Source organism: Pelophylax lessonae (genome assembly GCF_965119305.1).
Source record: "Pelophylax lessonae genome assembly, chromosome: 10".
Taxonomy (NCBI): domain Eukaryota; kingdom Metazoa; phylum Chordata; class Amphibia; order Anura; family Ranidae; genus Pelophylax; species Pelophylax lessonae.
Window position 1 is genome coordinate 70759901 of NC_138777.1, and position 19630 is coordinate 70779530.

Here is a 19630-nt window from a genome sequence, read left to right on the forward strand (position 1 = left end):
GTTACATAAAACAAAGTTTCCTTGTACTCCACACTTCCAGCCAGCAACGAGGAACTAGTTCAATTATAATGTATTTCTAAGTATGCAGGGCATTCTCTGATTGGACGTAGTAGAGGCAGAGTGGTGATGTCATACTAAGAGAATGCTTTGCATTCAATTCAGAAAATGCAAAGCATTCTCTAAATGGCCAAAATATAAATAAAAATATATATATATAAAAATATATATATATATATATATATATATATATATACAAAAGAATAAGTGCAGCGCAAAAAAAAAAATGTGAATATATCTAAAATAAAATACAGATTTGAAAACAAGTGCTCAGCTAAGTATACCAATATTTGGCAAGCCAATGACAAGTAGTCATAAACCAACTCACACTCTTCAGGACACCATAAATTAATGTGCACAAAATTCAATAAATATGTAAAAAGTCCCATATAATTAATAAAATCCGATGTGTGATATAGTGACTATTGGCACAATCTTCGCAGTACTTCCGGTGACCCACCACTTTGAGTGCAATGCCTCCTCTCTTCAGATATCTGACCCTGCTACAGAATCCTATATGCCTTGGTCAGGTTATCCCTAGAGAAAGTACAGCCAGAACTCCTTTTCTTCCTGTCCAGGGAATAGCCACTGCCTTTCTCTCTTCTCTTCTCAGTCCTTAGCACCACAAACCATAAAACAAAGTGGACAAACTATAGTGCACTCTGTTTTCACACTTTTATAATAAGCTATTTAGGAATAAAAACACTCACAAGATAATATGGGTAACATGCGTATAAATAATCAGCTCATCACGCTGACACTGATAGTAACTGCGTGACATAACGGGCATCGGCTCCTCCCACCCATATGTGTTACGCCCTCCGTAGTCTCCGCTTCTTCAGTAGTTAAAAAAATAGGTTGAGTTTGTGGTTGCCCTGGTTATATTCTGATTATTGTTCTCTGAATGGCACCCGTCCCGAGTGGCTGACCTCCTGTGTGCAGAATGCAGCAGCGTAGCCGCTCAGCATGTGACCTGAAAGCAAGTGGAGATCACTGGAATAGCGGTGTCTACTTCAATGATTTCCAACTTCCAGGGGCATGGGGCAAGTATGGCTTATACATAGTAAAATTAGTCCAAGCTGGACTCTCCAAAGGAAGGGGAATCTCTTTTAGGACAGCTGTCACTGAAACCTCTATTTGCTGATGCATTTCTTTGTGTAGATTGCCCTTAATTTACTTTACCGGATGAACAGCAGGAAATTAGTGGAGGAAGTGGGGAGAAATCCACTCATGGATAGTTGACAACCAAGCTGTGTACCCATACATAGCAAGATTTCCTAGCAACTCCCGTTCTGGAAAAAAAAAAAAACATGTACGAAGGCTTTTAGATGTCATTAGTGTTTGAAACATTATCTGTGTGTTTTGGCCTATGGCAGCCAATCAGTAGAAATCTAGACTTTCCAAACTATCAATACAGGTTTGAAACATATCAGTTGCTTTGAGGCATTGAATAAGTATTGCTTTCCAATAGTCTCAGATTTCATAATAAAACACTCATTGTCCTATCCGTTACTCAATCGGTCTATTGATTTTGCCTATAGTAGACTGGATTTGCTAGCTGTCCTGTAACTGCAAATGAACAGTACTTACAGTATAGCTTCTATCTTATATCCAGTCATTACTAAAAGACATTAGTAAAATCATACACACTGATACGTTTCTGAATTACTAATGATGGAGAAGCTAAAAAAGCAGTGCAGTATGACCCCTACAGTATCATTATTTTAGCACTCTAACTCTTTCTCCCTTCATTCCTTTAGTACTTGGAGTCTGTTAGGCCCCTCATGGATGAGCAGCAGTTTAACAGAATGGAAGGCCTTGCCCATGATTTTGCCATTAGCCTTGGACCAAAACTTCAGTGGTACTTGAAGCTGAAATCGTGGTGGGCCACAAACTATGTAAGTGACATGCTTTTTCCAGCAGTTTCTCTTTGTAAGTGCAAAGAAAAAGAGCTTTTATTGTAATGTGAAAAAAGTGTATCTTCGTCAAGGGCTCACTCATAATTTTTGTTCTGTGTAATGTAGGGATTGACCTGCTGTCTGAAATGCTAGAACAAATATGGACGCTTTGTCCTCATATATTGTAGTAATATTTTAATATAACAGTTGTAAAGGCTCAGGATAACAAAATAAATCATTTGACAGAGTTGGAAACTCTTGGTGGCATTAAAATATATATCTATTAAAAGATAAACAGAAAGCAAATCCAAATCTGCTTTTGTACTCTCCTGCAATCTCCTGGAGGCTGTGTGCCCTTAGAATTGAAAATTGGCCTTATCTCATATATGCTGCTCCAGGTGCTCTATCTGCCCTGTTCTTTGTTCCACGCTGATATGCACTGCTGCTTTCTGCTGCCTTAGTACATCTTGTGAGAACTGCTCTGATAGATGCCCTAGCTTTCAGCTCTGCTAGATCAGCAATAGTTTTTGTTGCAGGACTCCTGACACAGAAAGCCATATCTTACTTTAAGGTCCCTGTAACTGTAAGGTTAACCCTTCTTGGAACCCTAACCTTCTTTGTAACCCTCACTGTAATTTCAGCTCTCCGTAAACCTTACCCTCCCTGTAATTCCAACCCTCTCTGTAGTCTTAACTGTAAATTATCTGACCCAGTCCATAACCCCAACCCTCCCTCTAATTCCAACCCTTCTTGGAACCCCAACCCTCCCTCTAATTCCAACCCTTCTTGGAACCCCAACCCTCCCTCTAATTCCAACCCTTCTTGGAACCCCAACCCTCCCTCTAATGCCAACCCTTCCTCCAATTCCAACCCTTTTTGTAACCCAGCCCTCCCTCTTATTCAAATCCTTTTTGTAACCCTAACCTTCCCTCTAATTCCAACCTTGTCTGTAAAGCTGGCCATAGATAGATCGAAAATTGGCCCGTTCAGCAGAGAGAATTCAAGAAAGTAGACCGCACTCAGGAAAAGTAAGATGAAAACAATCAAAACTCCTTTATTCTTCTTCGGTGCAGCAGACAGACAGTACAATGCACATAACAGACGTGCCGGGTTAACGCGTTTCACGAATTAGATCGCTTACTCATAACCATACACTGCCCCCATTTAGGAGAAGTTGATCTACTGATCAACTTCTTTTGAACAGGTTTTTTGGAAAATATGTCTTAATCGGGGGCTGCAGCCATGGATCAGTGTATTCTGACAGCGGAGAGTCACTCCGGTCAAAATACAATGTTTTAGCAGGGAGGATTCCTGCATGCACAATCAAAGTGGATGGAGTAATCGGGTATTTCTTTTTTTTTAACAGACCCTTGGCTGATTGAAAAAAAAAAAAGCAAGTAATCTATGGCCAGCTTAACCCTTACCGCAATCCCAACCCTCTCTGTAAACCTAACCATCCCTGTAATTTCAACTTCTCTCTGTAACCCTAACCCTCCCTGCAAATCCAACCTGTTTGTTAACCTAACCCTAGCTGTAACCATAACTATTATTTCAAACCTAACCCTCCATGTAAATCCAGCCCTCTCTTATCCCCCCCCCCCTGTAACCCTGAATGTTCCTCTAATTCCAACCTCCACTGTAAGCATAACCCTCCCTCCAATTTCAACCATCTCTGTAATGTTAAAACTAACCTTTTTCGTAATCCCAACCCTCTCTGTAGCCCTAATAATACCTGTAATTCTCTGTAACCCTAGCCCTTCATGTTATTTAAACCCTCTTTTTAATCCTTCCAATAATTCCAACTTTCTCTGTATCTCTAACCCTCCCTCTAAAAACAAACCTCTATGTAAACTTAACCTTCCTTGTGACCCTAACCCTTTCTTTAAACCCAACCCTTCCTGGAATTATTATTATATAATTTATAATATAATTATAATTATAATCCCTTCTGTACTTTCTTGCTGTAATCCCTAACACGTTCTCAAATTGTAACCCTTATTGTAACTACAACTACAACAAAAACCCTCTCTGTAACCCTAACCCCCCTTCCCCCGCCCCGTTACCCCGTTAACCCGTTACCCAAATGTACCCTAGGCCTTCCTTTAGCTCCACCTACATCCTATTATTGAGCTTTTTTATTACTGCCATTAGCTAAAAAGGTGTCAGACAAGGTAAAGGTAATCATTAGCAACTGCAGGGGTGGCATTAAAGTAAACCTGTTGTCTTGCTCTTCGTGGACAAAGTACATGTTCACTTTAAGACTTCACTCATATGCCACTCTCTTTCCTCTAGTAGTGCCAAACATTTATTTTCCAAAATCCCTCTTCATGTCATTGTGTGTGGGAGAAATATTTGCTACTACTGCAGAATGTAGTAATCACAGAATTGTACTCATTGTTAGAATGCCTTTTGAAAAGACCCATAGTATCTCAATCACATACTGTATGTAAATCATTATCTGGATTTCTTATATTTATTTTATATTACTTAGTACAACTGTATAGCAGCTAACAAGTAGTAATAGATTATTTTTTTCTTCTTGCCTCTCATAACTCGTGTTTTAAAAAGTATTGGTAACTTCTACTAAAAAGGCTGCAGTGGGAAAGTGTAAGCAAAGGTTTTGAATTTACTAGTTAATATAGACTCTGTCCTTACAGTTTAGTCATATGGACCTTTTGTATGTATGCCATTCTCTCATCACAGTTGCTGTAGATCAGTGTTGGTCCACGTTCTTGATATAAGGCAGGGATCTCCGAACCATGGCCCTCCAGCTGTTGCGGAACTACACATCCCAAGAGGCATTGTAAATCTCTGACATTCACAGAGCTGACTTAGGCATGATGGGAATTGTAGTTCCTGAACAACTGGAGTGCCATAGTTTGGAACCCCTGATATAGGGGGTTCAGCTATGACTCTTGACATCACTGAAGGGCCACATATAATATTTAGTGAATATAGGGTTATAGAAAGCTGTCAAATACAAGGGGCATCCTTCAAGAGATGGCCAGAGACGATATGATGTAGGACTTGTTGGAGACATAATATGCTTCAAGAGACAATGAAAGACATTTCATGCTTCAAGAGACAATAAAACTTTTCTGAGAACAACTGGATGTTTATTTTCTGGGTTCCCATTAAAGTGTATAAACCCCCAAAAAAGTTGACTATATTGCACATAACAGCCTTTAGATGTGGTGGCTGCATTAGTTTCCTTTTTCTATTTTTTTTTTTTACTTTATTTTTCATCACGTGATGCTGCCAGTAATACACTTCCAGACCTACGTGACAACGCTGACTGATCTATGAAAGAGTAGCGTTATCAACCTAGTCTGCTCTCCTTATTTGGACTTCAAACACTTCCCCTCTCCTCATTTCCATGACATAGAGGAACATCACTTTGTAGTTCACAGAAGTTAGCTGATAACATTGAGATTTCAGTTCAGCTCACCAGAAATTACACGGACAATGATTTCTGATAGGATCAAAAGGCATTTTTTTCGGACTTGCGCAAAATGTACTTATCTTTAGCAAAATAAAACAAATGCAGTCACCACATATCAGAATATGTAAGCTGCAAAATTTTATTTTTTTAAATTTGGTTTAGATATAGCTTATCATTTTTGGGACATTTTTCTTTAAAAGTTTACCCTAAATCTCTTTTATCTGTTTACTGATTTCTCTGTTTCTTAATAGGTAAGTGACTGGTGGGAAGAGTACATCTACCTCAGAGGCCGTGGACCAATCATGGTCAACAGCAATTACTATGCAATGGTGAGTTTGTCTATTTAGAGAAAGTATAGCCATGTAGGTAGGAGAGATAGAATAAAATCAATCAAAAAGTCCTTTACTAAACCAGTGGGGGAGCCATCTAACAGAAGATATATGCATGTTTCTCTTCTGTCACATCTCCTTAAAGTAAGCTGGTTCCTTATTTTAGGATAGTGGCCATGCAGATCATTCTTTTTTGCTCCAGGCCAGCTTTGCATCCAGAACTGCTGGCTTACAGCAAAAATGCTGTATATGCTTATGTTCTAGAACCACTGACCTTGCTGGCCATCATCAACACATTATATGGAAACCATGGCTTAGAGGAGTAGAGATTATGAACTGACAATATGGCACAGCCAGACAGGTTATGATGAGATGGGTTATGAATCAACCAGTGCAATTTACAGTAGAGCCATCTCAAAAGAAAAGTTGCCTGCCAGTATCATTTCCATCACAAATCAAACATATTAAGGGTTTATTGTGTATAGGGAAAAATCTACTGACACATGGACATTTTTCCAGTGTATTATTGCACAATTTATGGGAAGGTTTCCATATTGTGACTTTAGCTAGAATTGACAATGCAAACCATCAATGCACCAGAATTTTACCAGAGGTTAATTTGTCCCATTTATTACATATGTTCAGATGAACTTACCTGGTCTATGTTTGTGTAATATTTATCTTCACCAGTTCCTTGTAAATTGTTTTATCTCATGTACAATACTATGTGTTACTAGAACAGTTGGGTAAATGTAACCAATATAAAGTTCAAACTACTATAAAACCACTATCATAATAAAACACTGAATAACAGAACATTTTATTACCACTTGACATCATTTGCCCTTTCCCCTATGAATAATGTTCCCATGAATTGACATTTAAGTACATTGACTATTTATCTTTTTATTTGGCCTTTGTTTCATAATAAGAAGACCGCTATCTATATTTATCAGTGACTATCAGTGTAGTAAGAGAACCGCCCCTGCCATTATAGCTTAAAGTTAACCTGTGTTGTCCCCATGTAGGGCATAAAAACGGGTTCACCTTAATATAGCCCTTGTAAGCAGCATCAACTTACCTTGCTCTGTCGTTCCATTCAGCTGGGGGAGTTAAAGGAAAGACTTGGGTGAGCTATGAGTCGCAGAATTCTTAGCCTTTTCATGTGACATAGATGATTGACCCAATGTTGTCACATAGAATGGGTCACATTCTCCTCCCAAACTTAGAAGTGATGAGTATATCCTTTGACTCCCAGTGCTGAAATTAGTGGCAGGAGAGTGAAGGAAAGGAAAGTGTATGATGGGGTTTTTTGGGAGATTAGAGTAAACCATGTTTAAAGGGGTTAGCTCGGTAGCGGGTGTGGATGACCCCTTGGGGGGGGGGGTTCGCGTTACACAGAGAGATAGCCGAGGAGTGGTTGAAAACAACAGTCTATGGTTTATTCTTCCAATTTTCTTCAAACAAGTGCAAGCATCCAAACAGCATAAATCAAAATAACATAAAATAAACCCTGGCCACTGTGGGCGTCTACCTTCACACACAGGAACCTACCTATGGAGTCTGTCCCAACCTACTGCTGGGCAGACACTGCTGGTCATACAGCAGAAAACCAATAGTCCATTTGTTTTCTTTTCACACAGAAAAAGTCCATCACCTCACCTTCAGAAGTATTTCAGCTCACTGCTCTCCTTAACGCACACAGCTTCAGGAGGCAGCAATCAGTAGTCATCCTCTGGATAACTTATAGAGGCATTAATTGCTTCCTCCTGAATAGCTGAAGCCTTTTCAACGTCCTAACACCTTTCTGGCTACCTCTCGCAGCCGACACCCTATAGTAATTGGTGAATTGTCTAAACAAGGCAGAAATGTATCTCCCATCTGTGACAACACCCACAGATTTACCGGACTTCCTGTCACACATGCTTTTTCTTGAATGGCAAGCTTGCCTTCAGAAGTAGACTTATTTATTTCAGGTTCTTATATAGCGCTGTCAATTTACGCAGCGCTTTACATATACATTGCACATTCACATCAGTCGCTGCCCTCAAGGAGCTTACAATCTAAGGTCCCTAACTCACATTCATACATACATAGAAGGGCCAATTTTATACAGGATCCAATTAACCTACCTGGGAGGAAACCGGAGTACCCGGAGGAAACCCACGCAGGCACAGGGAGAACATGCAAACTCCAGGCAGGTAGTGTCATGGTTGTGATTTGAACCAGCGACCCTCTTGCTGCTAGGTGAAAGTGCTAACCACTACACCACTGTGCCGCCCACTTAGCAAATGGGAAAAGGAGCATATGCTTAGTATTCTGCCTGTGACAGCAAAGTCTCAGTCACTGCTGGTGGCCCATATATTTGGGGGTTTTGGGGCCTTTATTAAAGGTCATGCGATTCATGGAAAGTCAAACCAACTCAAAAAGGCTAGCTCTGACACTATAACTGCATGTCAAGGCCTGGAAGTACTAAACAAGTTGCTGAATACACACAGCCGCTCCAGTTAGCATAATGCCATGGCAGATTCTGGAGTGATTTAGAAGGATTCTTAAGCATTATCTGCAACATTTTTCTAGACACCACTCATTTATATGTAATAAAGGATTACGTTAAATACATGAATATATTATATTCTGTCTAATGGAAACTTGTACTGAGAGAATTATTAAGGCTGCCATTGATGACCTCTGTTGGAAGTTGCTTGGCAGCCTCTGGTTTCAACTTCAATAAAAAAGTCAGAATTTTTGATCTGCGCACTTATTCCAGGAAAATGTCTCAAAAAGAACTAATGCCAGTAAATCAGCATGAGACAGGCAACTCGTATTTTCAGAAGATCAGCAATGGAAGGTTACATACTGTATGCCTTTCAGTACAGGTTAAATTACTGTATGACATTGTATTCTTTCCATTGTCACAATTATGATAAATATAAAAAATGACCTTTACCTTCCAGGATTACCTATATGTGTTGCCAACCCATATCCAAGCTGCAAGAGCTGGCAATGCCATCCATGCCATTTTACTCTATCGAAGAAAACTGGACAGAGAAGAAATTAAACCGGTACGTATAGTTATGTCCATAGCATTACTACTGATGTTTTTGGAAAAATAATAATAAAAAGTATGTGTGGAATGTGACATATAACCATCTTTAGGCCTCCTGTGCCAAGACTCATCAGCTGGACTTGGCTCTTTATGCTGGAGCCATACTTCTGAGCTCAAGGCACATGGGGGCACAAACAGCTTTCTGGTCTTTGGGGCTTGGTGGAACACACCCTGGAGTGTAGTTCCTCTAGTTAATTTAGATTACCTGGATAGATATAAATCCACAAACCAGATCAGCATGGGCACAACCGAATGACATCATCATGCTATGCATTGTGATTCATTCTTTAACTTTGACTTGCTGAGGCACTGTATATAAAATCTCCTAACTTAAGTCTTTGGCTTCGGATGGAGTTAGAAAGAAAGGGTTTGAGCCTCTGTCAAGTTAAAAATGCTGTTTGTGACCTCATTGAGCAGATATTTGTCAGATTGTAAATGCTGTCTCTGTGCCCATTAAGCGGATTTCTCTTCTTTTCCTTATACGTCATATACCGGACACATGGCCAGAAAGAAAAGGGAAAAACCTTTCAAAGGGACATATACCGCAAAAAAAAAAACTTACAGGGGTACTAACCATCCCACTCTTCAAGCATATTTGCTTTTAATGGCTGCTTGTGTTCCAAATACTCATTAAAATTGACAAGAAATTACATTTTCCCTCATTTCCTTTTCTCTCTGACACCTTCCTAAGTCTCCATTCACACTGGTACGACTTGTCAGGCGACTTGGTCAGCCTGACAAGTCACGCACCGTTGCGTCCCATAGTGTAGTACAGGACCGGTTCTAATAGGAGCGACACAAGTCGCTCCGACTTAGAAAAAGGGTCATGTACTACTTCGGGGTGACCTGGAGCGACTTGCATAGACATTAATTTTACGAGGTCCGTGCAAGTCACGCCGAAGTCGGATCCGACCTAGTGTGAACGGACACTAATAGAGGTAAAGAGAAATTTGTCAAATAAGGACACAGACAGCAATAAAAATTTGCGATAGGTTCTAATCCTTTCTTTTTGTAACCAAAACTGAAAGTAAGTAAAATAAAAGAAACAGACATATGTTGTGCATCTCTGCAATACAAATATGTTTCCCCAAGTTTTGTTCCTTTAAAGACCTCTTGATTTGCCGGAAATTCAGTCAGCTCCAAACAGCCCGTACACATGATCAGAAAATCGTACGAAAAGTACTGCTTTCGAAGCGATCGTATGATAATCTGATCGTTGGTACACAGCTTTCGAGAGCCGATCAGTTCATCCAATGGGACAAGCACAACATTTTTTCTCGTACGACACCAGATTGTACGATTTTCATTTAATCAGTACAGTTGTCGTTCGAAAATACAATACAAATGCATTACATCACTTCCGAATTTTTATTCTGTCGTGCATGAATTTTTGTAACTTTAGTAAACTCTTCATTTTTGATAAGAGATTAGCATGCAAAAAAAAAAGACGGACGATCATTCGTTCAATAATCTCATTGTGTGTACCAGGCATTCGTTTTATTATGTGGGGTGATAAAACATAGGGAGAGATTTATTAAGCCCTCGTTCACATTAGAGGCGAGTTTGAATTCGTAGGAGTTCATCTGAATTTAATTGCGAGTTCGGGGGCGATTTGAAAGACATCTTTGCGGGTTCACGTACAGAAATTGCCCCTGAAGTCGCCTAAAGTAGTGCAAAAACTACTTTTGGAAATAGGTGCGGCGCCGCAAAGTTGACGACGCACCGATTCAGACGGTGCCGTTGCCGGCAATAGGCTGCAATTTGGCATGCAATTTGCATGTCAAATCGCCCCTATGTGAACGGGGGCTTAAACTGGTGCATACAGAATCTTGTGCAGCTGTCCATAGTAACCAATCAGCTTCCAGGTTTTATTGACAATGCTTAATTGAACAAGCTAAGGTTAGAAGCTAATTGGTTACTATTCACAGCTACACACAGATTCACAGATTCTGTTTGCATTAGTTTTAGTAAAACTCCCCCATAGTGTTTTTGACTAGTTGTTTTTTTTTTCTGACTGAGGGGTGTCAGCCCTGCCCAGTTGTCTTTTGCTAAACTACTCAAACCCTCTCTATGTCCTATTCTCCACAACCTAAGGGCTAATTGTTCTGTGGACCAAGGTATGAACTGGGAAGTCTAACTACCTTCCTGGAGATAACACAGGAAGTATGTAGAGGGCACAGGACAGCTCTGAATTTCTGATATAATTAATTGTGTTTTTGCACTTACATAGCAGATATAACAATTACTTTTTATAGTATATTTAAAGTATATATAAACCCTCACTTTGTAAAAGGATCCATTCAGTTTAAAATAGGAATGAAAGGAAAAACACACACACACACACATGTGTGTATGTATATATATATATATATATATATATATATATATATATATATATATACACATATAATTTAAACAAAAAAAATATATATATATAACCTTAGAAATGCCTTTTCCCCCCTTTTTTTTAAGTGATCAAATATTCTCTGTTCTCAGCTGCATAAGAGCTGGGGGAGGAGAAACAGTAGTACACTGGTCTTTCCAGTAAATGGCTGTGCGGGGTGGGGTGTCAGGATAAAATGCTGATCATTAAAGGAGAGCAAGCTGGGTTCCCGGCACAGCTACAGAACTGACCACGCTGTGCTCTCATGCCTAGTATGGTAAGTTTTTAATAGTAAAGCAGAGGGACTAGCAGGAACACCAGAGATTTCATGTACAGGAAGCAATACAATTAGAACAGGATACTTTTCATAAAAGTACATGGTACAACAGGCACAAATCAGGAATATGAAGTGTTGGGTTTACATATTCTTTAACAGACCAAAGTGGAGAAAAGAAGATATTCTTAGAGTTTGCAGACACTTATAAATTGTCTTGTTGGGTTTTAATTATCTGTTTTTCAGTTGAAATGGAATTATTGTAAGTTTCTTTGGAGGATGCAAACACTTGTAAATAAACGACATTGTCTTTATTTCTACCCTTAATATTTTTCTAAAATTGTATTTATAACCTCTGCGGCACAATGTGTGGTATGTGGTGTAGATTCTGCTGATGGGATCCACTGTTCCACTATGCTCATCTCAGTGGGAAAGAATGTTTAATACTTCCCGGATCCCTGGAGAAGAGACAGGTAAGAGCAGCCAGTGGTTGTATAACCAGTCCCCGCTATTGGTCAAATATTAACTGTGAGACTCCTCGCCCATCACACCTGCATGGATGTCCGCTTCCAAGGGTTACAGTCAATAAGATTCGCATCGGAAGCAATTTGGCTTTGTCCTTTATAAGGAACCATATCTAAAACTCCATGGAAGCTAACATCTAATGAATCGGAGGGTTACACTATATTCATATATTTGCTGAATTTGGACTCATATTGGAAAATTCCTAAATTCATTCTTGACTGATGGTGGGCCAGCAGGCACAGCCTGGGAGCAGTTTTTAATTATGACAATTTTTTATGGCGTCTCGCAGGTAATATTTCACATCAATGTCCTTCCCTCGTCTAGATGGCTGCTTGGCTCTGCCTCTCCTTATTTTATGTTTCCACTCCAGGTTCATCTGGGTCCTTTCATGTTTTGTATTGCTTTATTTTTAAAAGATTTTTTCTTTTGCCTGTTTGACAATACTTAACTTTTCCATACCCTCCCCTTATTTTATCTCATCCTTTGTTTCCTTTCAGCTTATGATTAATAATACCATTCCAATGTGTTCCGCCCAGTATGAACGAATGTTCAATACTAGCCGTATACCTGGCATTGAGACAGGTACAGCTTTGGCCCTGTCTTCCATGTTGTCAGTCATCTCAATTGTAGCGCATATGCAGCAAAAATCACATTTTTTTTTAACACGCACGTGGCAACATTGCACTTAACTTTTGTATATGTTTGTCATTTTTTTTTGTTGTATTGTTTCAAAATGAAAAGCAAGAGCATAACTTTACTAGAGTGGACCATTTACAAACTGACTGCTGTATACTGTATTTCTCTGGGATATTCTGACCTTTTACACACATGGCAAATTTTATTGCTAGTTTCAATTTTAGTAAATTTCTGAAATGCTAAGAGAATTCTTAAAGCTGAACTCTGGGCACAAAACATTTTATTTGATATAATCCTCAATAATGAACCAAATGCCTGTTAAAAACCTAGCTATTTTTTCACTGTAAAAGCAATAGTGACAACATTATTGTTCTGCACATGTCTCCAAGGGGCAGACATGGGAGTAAGTCACACATGTGCAAGTCACAAGCAAGTCTCAAGTCTTAACCTTCAAGTCACAAGCAAGTCCCAAGTTACTGTGGCGAAAAGCATGCAAGTCAAGTCGAGTCCCTGCTAGAAGTCAAGCAAGTCAAGTCATTTATTTTGGTCAAGTCAAAATCTTTGGGGTCAAAAGATCTACCCCAATTTTCACCTTTAAATCAGTTAAAAGTCAGTTGTCAGGGAAGGTTTTGTTTTATTTTCAACATTAACAAAACTGCTTAGTGCTTTTTTCTTGGCATATTAAAGAAACATGTTGAATGCCCAAACAGCTCAAAATCCTTCGTCCGGTCATGTTTCAACACCACAGTCACTAAAAACATGTTAAGTATTTGCCATTGTTAAACAGCCAGTGTCCTAAAAATCAGAACACACTGAGGTTTTTTTAAGTGACTGTGGTGTCAGAAACATAACAGGCACATTAATTTTCCTTTAACACATCTTGAGAAAATGCAAATATTTATTAACTTAAAAAAGTAAAGTCATTTCGAGTCATAAGTCTCAAGTCATGAATGCCAAGTCAAAGTCAAGTCGAGTCGTTTATTAATTTTAGTCAAGCAAGTCTCAAGTCCTCAAACTGGTGACTTAAGTCTGACTTAAGTCAAATCATGTGACTCGAGTCCCCCACCTCTGCCAAGGGGGATACAAGACCAGCTACCCTGCACAAGGAAAGAGAGCAGCAGTGAGCAGCCTTGCCTTTATTACAGGAAACCTCTATAAAACCTGAGCTGTTTCATGCAGGGTTACTGCACAAATATGCAAGAAACTAGTGATCGACCAATATCGTTTTTTTATTGCCGATACCGATATTCTTTTTTTTCCACAGGTACTCTGGTGGAGGGATCTGGGGGTCTAAAAGACCCCAAACCCCTCCTCTGCACATAAAAGCATTCAAAACGCCAAGTTTGGCTGTTTTGAATGCTCGCATTTTTTTGAATTTGTCGCCGAGTACCCGGAAGTGATGTCATGACATCACTTCCGGGTTTTTTACATGGAGACCCGATCAGAGAAGAATGCGCTTTGATCGGGTCTTCTCTTCGGTGGTCGTGCAGGTAGGATGCCCGGTCTCCCGGTGGGACGGGAGACCCGGTGCGAGCCACGGAAGGCGGCGGGAGGGGGGAGACACCCCCTCCCACTCCTTGTAATGACAGCCGAACGGCTTCTCAGCTGCATCGGTTGTCATTACAAGACAGCCGATCATCGGCTATGGTCGCCAGTACCGGGGTGATGCCTCTAGCTCCAGGCATCACTCCGGTACAAGCACTTTCCCGAAATATAGTCAATATCGGTAACCTCAGGGGCCGATTCCGATATATCGGGGAAAGTGCATATCGGCCCTCGATATATCGGCATTGCCGATAATCGGTCGATTCCTACAAGAAACACACAAAGGACAACAAGAATACTCATGCCTTTTACTTTTAGACAATATTTGTTTAGCCCAGATCTCAGCTTTAACAGGTTTCTTTTTACCAAAAATTCTCAGGAACACTGTACTACTGTAGTTTGCAAAGACTTCTAAGTAACTATTTTTTATTTTTTTAACCTGGAGAGGTTTTCTCTCAGGCGTAATATAGATGAGAATGACAGGCAAAAATCTATATGTTCTTCGTAATGTCCATGCTTATGTACCCAATTACTAGCAAAGAGATCAGACAGCACTTGTATACTGAAAGAAATAGGCATACAGTATGTCCTCTTTTCCACAGAAGTCATAGAGAATGTATAGTGGTTTTGCAGAAATATTCTTTCTTTTTTTGATGAACACTAAACAAAAAAATAATTAGTATTTTCATTTGGAGCCAGCTACTTGAGCACGAGGCTTCTTTCCAACTATATTCCATGTTATTTGCTTAGCTTATTGTTTACAAAGCTCACTAGTTCAAGCTGAAATGACCACACATAACTGAATGATTTAGAGGAGTGACTCATCCCTTTCCCTGACTTAAGGCTGAACTCCAGGAATTAGCCAAAATCTACCCTTGCACTGGGCCCTTCCCCTTTTCGCACTCCCAAGGGTTAACTGCTCCTTAGGTCTAGAGATGCATGAATAAATAAAGTACTCACCTTATTCTTCGCTCAGACAGGCTTCCTGGACCTGTGTGACCAGTCCAGCGCTGCTTCCTTTTTAAGGCCGGCCATACATGGAGTAAGTGGTTGCAGGAAAGAAATTTGCTCATTTACTCCATCAACACAGACAGTGTTGATGTGGGAACCCCTTCTGCTGGGTCATTGTCTTTTCCCAGCGGGGGGGGCGGTGAAACCACCCCCGCTGGTAGAAGACAGTGATTATCGCTAGCGGCTATGGCAGCCGCTTGCGATAATCGCAAGAGAATCCCGCAGGCTGGTTGTACCCAAGTTGATTGATCAACTTCGTACATACAGCCTGCCCAATATTGGTTCGAATCTTGGCCAGTTCCTGCTGAATAGGCCGAGATTCAAACCGGCGGCCGTGCAGGTAGGATGCCTGGGTCTTCCGGTGGGACGGGAGACCCGGGGCCTAAGGAGCTCTGGCCAAAATCACACTCTAGCCTCCCTTGCATACAATGCAGGTCTGATAGCCCCGTATTGCATATGAAGACACCCACGGGCCAAAACTTTGTGGAGGAGAGGAGAGCGCCAGAGTTGGGGGTTAAACAAAGTAGTATAATCTCTAAATCCCCCCTCAGATTTGTTGAGTGTTTAACCCTTGCATTGTGGGGGGGCGCTGTAAGAGTACATTTTAGTCTAATTTCTGAAGATCAGCTTTAAAACTAGGCTGTACTAAGTTTCATTTAGAGAAGAATATGAAAGGAAACTGTTTTAGCTGTGATCTCTTTAGAATCCCATAATGCATGGATGCACCTTGTTAAAAATTTGGAATTTGCAAAACAAAGATTTTATTTAAAAGGTGAAAAAGTTATAGCTTCCCTTTAGGATGTTATTATGGGTAGAGCACAATGTTTATTGCAGACAAACATAATTTGAGTTGACCTTTAAGACAAGAAAAGATCACAGTCAAACATAGCTGAGTGTATGATACCCATGAGTATTGGGATATGTCTACATGATTGCTTTCTGTCTGCTGTTTTATAGACATTGGGTAGGTGTGTCTGACCTCTAAATCCCACTAGGCTCATTGGACCCCATGGGGAGCACACGTGTCAGCATACTTAGATGTAATGTTTCTACACTTAAAGCATTATGTTGAGTTCAGTAAGTCCTACTAGCCATGCCAATTTAGTACCTTCCAGCAATGATAGAACTGTAATGGGTATAGGATGCACAGATACTCTTGGGGGTTTCCTTCCATTTGTTCTGGAGGTAGGGGAGGGAACCATAATACCTACTAGGCAGAACAGTTAAAGTTTGACGTTTGAATCATTGCAGGCCTTTTATAGAATATTTCCGGGTTGGGTTCATAAAAAATGGACATTATTGCATGCCTCTGCTGATGGTCTGGGAATAGATTTACTATAGATAATCCTTATAAACTGATAGGGGCACCTTCCATGTATACATATATCTTACTTGCTTTACATCTGCTTTTACATTTTTCAACAATTCAATGAAATATCTCTCTGTGGTCTACATCAGTCAGCAGTTTTGTTTGTAAATGGACCACACCGCAAGCAAGCTTTATAATAACAGCGTGATGTTCGTCAAGTCTGCATTTGAATTGCCACTTAATGCTTTTTTTGCAATATTTTTGTCACCTAAATGTTGCTTAGCGCATTACAGTTTTTATTTGCACCAAAAACCACTTAATACTTCACCTACTTGCATGATCTAATCTTTTACTTACCCAATATTGTTTTACTGTCAGAGGGTAAGAATAATGCAACTTCTTAGCTACTGACCGTAAAACGTTAATTTTCCTAGTGAGCTAACAGCCTTCCTGCTTTGGGATCATGGTTTGTGGTGTGTGGGTTTCTTATTTAATAAATGCCTGATAATTATATTGATCGTCTCTTGCAAATAATTATTGTTTTCAAATTTACAAATGGCACATACAAATAAGGAATTAATTAAATGCTTGCTTTTTTCTAGTTCTCAAGTGCTCCATAGGCTTGGAATTGGTCAGTTCTGTAACCAGTACAAAGCAAAATGATAGTGGATCCATTAGATACTAATGGAATCTCCATAGTGTACAGTAAATAGATAACCAGGGAATCCAGCAATGACAGTTTTACTTTCATCATGGTCTTGTGTGAGGAAGCAGAGACTCAAATGGACATTGATAATATTTTCACTAGGGTATTTTAGAAATATAAGAAAACCCTATAGGTGATTTAGCCCACCAGTGCCCACCCAATTACTATGTTTGAGTTGACCTTTAAGCCAAACTAGAGAGAGAGAAGTCAGACAGTATTTGTCTAAAACATTTCTACTTTCTGAGTTTTGGTGTTAGAAGGTTGTAAAGTGCTGAAGTAAACTTATTTCCTATGATGATATGTTAACAGTCTTGCTGGGATGGATAGATAAATAGTAACGTGAAGTGAAGAAATACTTACACTTTGTAGAGTACAGTGCCTTGAAAAAGTATTCATACCCCTTAAAAGTTTCCACATTTTGTCATGATACAACCAAAGACGTAAAAATGTATTTTATTGGGATTTTATGTAATAGACCGACACAAAGTGGCACATAATTGTGAAGTGGAAGGAAAATGATAAATGGCTTTCAAAATTCTTTACAAATAAATATCTAAAAAGTGTAGCGTGCATTTGTATTCAGCCCACCTGAGTCAATACTTTGTAGAACCACCTTTCGCTGCAATTACAGCTGCAAGTCTTTTGGGGATGTCTCTACCAGCTTTGCACATCTAGAGAGTGACATTTTTGCCCATTCTTCTTTGTAAAATAGCTCAAGCTCTGTCAGATAGGAGGGAGAGCGTCTGTGAACAGCAATTTTCAAGTCTTGCCACAGATCCTCAATTGGATTTAGGTGTGGACCTTGACTGGGCCATTCTAACATATGAATATGCTTTCATCTAAACCATTCCATTGTAGCTCTGGCTGTATGTTTAGGGTTGTTGTCCTGCTGGAAGGTGAACCTCCGCCCCAGTCTCAAGTCTTTTGCAGCCTCTAACAGGTTTTCTTCTAGGATTGCTCTGTATTTGGCCCCATCGATCTTCCTATCAACTCTGAGCCGCTACTTGTCCTTGATAAAGAAAAGCATCCCTACAACATGATGCTGCCACCACCATGCTTCACGGTGGGGATGGTGTGTTCAGAGTGATGTGCAGTGTTAGTTTTCTGCCACATATAGCATTTTGCTTTTGAGATAAAAGGTTCCATTTTGGTCTCATCTGAACAGAGCACCTTTTTCCACATGTTTGCAGTGTCCCCCACATGGCTTCTTGCAAACTGAAAACTGGACTTCTTATGGCTTTCTTTCAACAATGGCTTTCTTCTTGCCACTCTTCCATAAAGGCCAGATTTGTGGAGTGAACGACTAATGGTTGTCCTGTGGACAGATTCTCCCACCTGAGCTGTGGATCTCTGCAGCTCCTCCAGAGTCACCATGGGCCTCTTGGCTGCTTCTCTGATTAATGCTTTCCTTGCCCGGCCTGTCAGTTTAGGTGGACGGCCATGTCTTGGTAGGTTTTCAGTTGTGCCATGCTCTTTTCATTTTCGGATGATGGATTGAACAGTGCTCTGTGAGATGTTCAAAGTTTGGGATATTTTTTTTTATAACCTAACCCTGCTTTAAATTACTCCACAACTTTATCCCTGACCTGTCTAGTGTGTTCCTTGGCCTTCATGATGCTGTTTGTTTACTTAGGTTCTCTAACGAACCTCTGAGGGCTTCACAGAACAGCTGTATTTATACTGATTGGAGGACTCTATAGGACTGGTGGACTCTATATTCTAATTAGGTGACTTCTAAAGGCAATTGTTTTCACTAGATTTTAGTTAGGGGTATCAGAGCAAAGGGGGCTGAATACAAATGCACACCACACTTTTCAGATATTTATTTGTAAAAAAAATTGAAAAACATTTATCATTTCCCTTTCACTTTACAATTATGTGCCACTTTTTGTTGGTCTATCACATAAATGTATTTTATTGGGATTTTATGTTTTTTGTTGTAACATGACAAAATGTTTAAAATATCAAGGGTATGAATACTTTTTCAAGGCACTGTAAATGCTGCTCTGGGTTCCCTCCAGTGCTTATCTCATAATGAAAAAAACCTAGGCAGTTGGCAAGCCATCTTTGTTGAAGGATAGGGTCTGATTTCATATTGACTTCACCCCTTCCCTAGGAATCATTTAAGCAAACGTCTTTGCTTTTTGTACTGTAATTACTACTGTGAGAAGCTGGGAGCAGCGTTTTTATCCAGAAAATTAAGTATTACAGCCACTATTCCTATTTATTTATGCATACCATCAAGACTGTTAGCACAACTTTAGTCATTGATTCCAGAATCCTCCGGTAGCCGGTAGTGCAAATACAGTAGGTAGGCAATAGGACAGCTGGAGGCTTTTGCCAGGTTGGACCATCACACTGGGGCCTCAGTATAATTTTGCGCACTGCCTGCTAGTATCACTCTTC

The 19630-nt window shown here is 39.9% G+C and overlaps 1 protein-coding gene across 2 annotated transcripts in view; it reads left to right on the forward strand.

Moving 5' to 3' along the window:
- Positions 1-19630, forward strand: part of CPT1A (carnitine palmitoyltransferase 1A) — a 104073-nt gene that overhangs the window by 55016 nt on the left and 29427 nt on the right. The window contains exons 6-9 of one of the 2 annotated variants that reach the window (XM_082270011.1): positions 1818-1955; positions 5649-5726; positions 8684-8791; positions 11878-11965. In XM_082270011.1, the coding sequence (XP_082126137.1) occupies positions 1818-1955; positions 5649-5726; positions 8684-8791; positions 11878-11965 (412 nt within the window). Of the gene's footprint in view, positions 1-1817; positions 1956-5648; positions 5727-8683; positions 8792-11877; positions 11966-12514; positions 12600-19630 lie in introns of both variants that reach the window. The other variant, XM_082270012.1, reaches the window with a different exon arrangement.